Below are 3,640 nucleotides of genomic sequence, written 5' to 3' on the forward strand. Positions count from 1 at the left end.
GCGAGGCAAGGCGAGGCGACGCAAAATCGCCTCTCGCCTGGAAACCCAAATTCGAATATGATGTCTGATTAATTTTTTTAAGAGGAATACGGCCCCTCACCGTCTTATGCCTCTAGCCAAATCCTAATCCCTCTCTCAGCCTTGACAACTCTTCTCCTAAGGTTATCCGTGGGTTCTAGTTTTCTCGCACTCATCGGAGTTCGGGTTTCCGAATTTCGGATGCCTGCAGAACAGATACTTGCGGGTCGCTGAGGTTCAGGTATCTGAACGGACATAACATGTATCTGATAACATCAAAACTAGGGTTATATTTTCCAAAGAGGTCTCAGCGTATGGCAAGTACACTTCCAGTGCCGTCCTTATGAGTGATTGAAATGAAAGAGGAACCAACTACGAGTAAAAGATTCATGAAAAAGAGGGGAAAAAAGGCGATAGATCCGATTTCACGAGGGTGAGCCGTACGAATGGCAAACTAAAACCGCTCACCAAGAGGCGCCTGTGCTTGACGAATTTCGGTTCGCTGACATTGCTGAACTTAATGATGTAGCTGCCAGCAGAAGAATTTATGGCGTCGATATATATTTTCTAAGCTGCTTGAATAAGGGGAAGTCTAGGGTTTCGTCATGTTCTAGTGACCACGGGTCATCTTCATTTTTGGCATCCCCTTTTTCATCTGGCGAGCACGTTCTTTTGCCTCTTTCTTCCGTAGGGCCTCCGCACTAAGCTTTGCCTCGGCCTCCTCCATCATTTTCTTCCTTTCTGCTTTCTTCTTCTGCAATGCTTCTTGCCTAACGTTTTCAAGCTCCTTGTACGCTTCCTGAGCCGCCTTTTGCCTAGCAGCCTCGGTTTTGTTCCGCGCCTGAAATGAGAAAAAAAAAAAGAAAATCCTCCCACTCGTAAAATCGGCATTTCGTTTTAAGTACGAGATTGACGGTAAAGTTTGCCTACCTGAGAGCTAAGCCGGTAGCGCCCAACAAAGTCGATGTAATACGGAATCAGAGCCACCAACCGTACCATATCATCCATATTTTTGGCATCGGGAAGGGCAAACTTGAAAAGCAGCATTTTCCGGTGTTTGCCAGAGTGTTGGTCAGAGAAATGCATCGAGATGAAGTACTTCCCGAACTTCTCGAAAGCCTTGTCGCCGAAAACCTGCAGAAGGCAATTGCATGTTGCGTTTGATTGATATAACAAGACAGACGGGTGGAGATAGAGGAGAAAATCAACATCAGCCAAATGCCGAAACCAACCAAAATAAAGGGTTCTCAAAGAAAGTAATGGCTCTTTCCAAAGTTAAGTGACAATCATAAACATGGAGAAGCGGAAGAAACAAGTTCAAAGAACCAACCGGGGATCGGATCAGCATTACTCTGCAATCTGCATAGAGAATTGATGTTTCTACGACACCAAAATGTTCCTTCGACATATCACTATGGCCATCCTTAACTTAAATCTTACTATAAGAAGAGCGTTAAGGAACTTCGCCTTTTCTGACAAAGCAAAAGCTGTTCATTCCTCATTGTGAAACTCCAAATGATTACTCTCGTCGAATATTTTAACAGAAAGATATGCCCGCAAAACCGGAATAAACACAGCGAACAAACTGATATAGATCTTAGTAGGGCAAGTGGCCAAATTTCGATTTCTACCCAACTTATTTGTGCATTTCTTATGATGATCATGTAGCTTTCTTTCTCTGGTTTTGTACTTGCTAAAGCCATTGTTCTTGAGTCATTGGATCAACATAAAACTCTAAAGTCCATCTTTTTTTTATTGCAACCCACGAGCAGAACCAGGATTCATCAGAACTTTGTACACCGTAACAAGCACCTTCAATAGTCAGAGTGATACAATCTAGGAGGGAAGAGCATCTCACCTGATCAAGAACAGCTTCTGTGATCAAATCTCCAGCAACCTCCTTGGATTCAGACACAACAGCTAATTCCTCTGCAACCCACTTTCTTCCACCGGGAGGGGACAACATTCCAGCGAAACGCTGCAGATCCGTGAGCTCCTTCTGCATAGTTTTCGCAGCCTTCTTCTTCGCCACCGCAAACACAACGTGATCCATGGCTTCCTCGTTCATGTAAACCTCGAAACTGATCTCGTCTTTACAAGGAACTACCATATTGAACAGCCTTGAGAGCAGATCGTGTCTGCTCCTGAGCTCCATCGTCGCCAACAATCCATGGCAGTACCTACGCCCACTCGCGTAGAATTTGAACACGTTTTGACATTCCTTTAGCAACAACGGCGAGTCCTCTCCTTCACCAACGCCCAGCAAACTGAAGTTCTTCTCGAATATCGTGTCCTTGGTAGCGAATTTTGCCGCCCAAGCCAAAGCGAGATTCTCATTCTCTCGTCTCCCGGTGAAGTAGTTGATCGCGAAAACGATTAAGAACGACACGCAGATTATCTCAACCGTGTACGAAGACTTCTTCCTTGGAACAACGTTGTCCTGACCCTCCGATGCAGTTTCCGGATCTGGGTTCTTGGCATCAGCAGGAGCAGTTTTCTCGTCAATCACCGGAGTCTCCGCTGTCTCAATAGCCGGTTCCTCCACTGGTAAACCCTCGAACTCGTCTTCATCCCAATACTCGAACGACACAGAAGAGGGTTTCCGGGAGTCAGACTGAGCCGGAGTGTCCGACTTGGGAATCGGATTGGATTCAGATTCAGAGGAAGAGGGTTGCTCCAGATCCAGATATGGTGACTCGGACTGAGTCACCGGAGGAGGACGGCTCGAGTGGAGAAGCTCGGAGGACTCGTCCAAGGCATCGTCATCTTCAGCATCGAATCCTTCGAAGTGGGAGGCTGCTAGAACTCGATCATGGAGAGAAAGGAAGAAGAAGGAGATCAAAGCGAAGAAGAGGAAGGAGCCGGCGAAGGATACGGGTCGGGTCATGGTGGACAACAGGTTGAGGATCCGAGGGAGAGAAGGAAGAGAGATCAGAGCTGTATCTCTTATTAATAACAAGGGAAAAAAATATTTTTAAATAAACAAGAGATCAGAATTAGGGCCGTATTGTTCGTTGATTTTTTTTAGAGAAAAAAAAAGTATTTTATAAGGGCCGTTGTTATTAGGGGATAGGAATTTAGGATGCGAGTCCTACAGGATTTCCTAATTCCATCATATATGAAATAATTAAATATTCAAGATTTAGATGACAAATAAAAAATATGAAACCTTCCGATCTAAATATAAATAAATCTTTAGGAACAGAGCCCGTCTCAAAGTTTTTGTGGGCCCTGTACACAAATTTAATTACATTATTAAAATTTTCAAATTTGTAATAGAAAAAGTTAAAATTAAATTTAAAATTCGAATATCGAATATTAATTTACGTAAATAGTATATAGACCTTTTAATACATAAAATTATTGTTGAATGTTGTTATTTATAGATTTTGTTTAAGATTAGATAAAGATATAATTTAAATTATTTATTTTTTATCATCAATAAATTTTAAAATAAATAAATGGAAGTAAAGAATTTCGAATCTATCATATAAACATTATTCGAAATATAATTAAATAATATATAATTTATATTTATGAAGAGTTGTGATAGTTTTTATTTATTTGTTATAGAATTTAATTAAACTAGATAATAACCCCTCGCATGGACTACAAATACATA

At 41.8% G+C, this 3,640-nt stretch overlaps 1 protein-coding gene across 1 annotated transcript; it reads right to left on the reverse strand.

Moving 5' to 3' along the window:
- Positions 1 to 285: 285 nt before the first annotated feature.
- On the reverse strand, positions 286 to 2,970 carry LOC104800040 (uncharacterized protein At5g49945-like). Its single transcript, XM_010522746.2, has 3 exons — positions 1,877 to 2,970; positions 949 to 1,152; positions 286 to 859 (listed from the first exon to the last, which is right to left on the reverse strand). The coding sequence occupies exons 1-3, from the start codon at positions 2,903 to 2,905 to the stop codon at positions 629 to 631; spliced, it is 1,464 nt and encodes a 487-aa protein (XP_010521048.1). The 5' UTR covers positions 2,906 to 2,970; the 3' UTR covers positions 286 to 628.
- Between the last annotated feature and the right edge of the window lie 670 nt (positions 2,971 to 3,640).

Source organism: Tarenaya hassleriana, unplaced genomic scaffold (genome assembly GCF_000463585.1).
Source record: "Tarenaya hassleriana unplaced genomic scaffold, ASM46358v1 Cleome64, whole genome shotgun sequence".
NCBI lineage: Eukaryota > Viridiplantae > Streptophyta > Magnoliopsida > Brassicales > Cleomaceae > Tarenaya > Tarenaya hassleriana.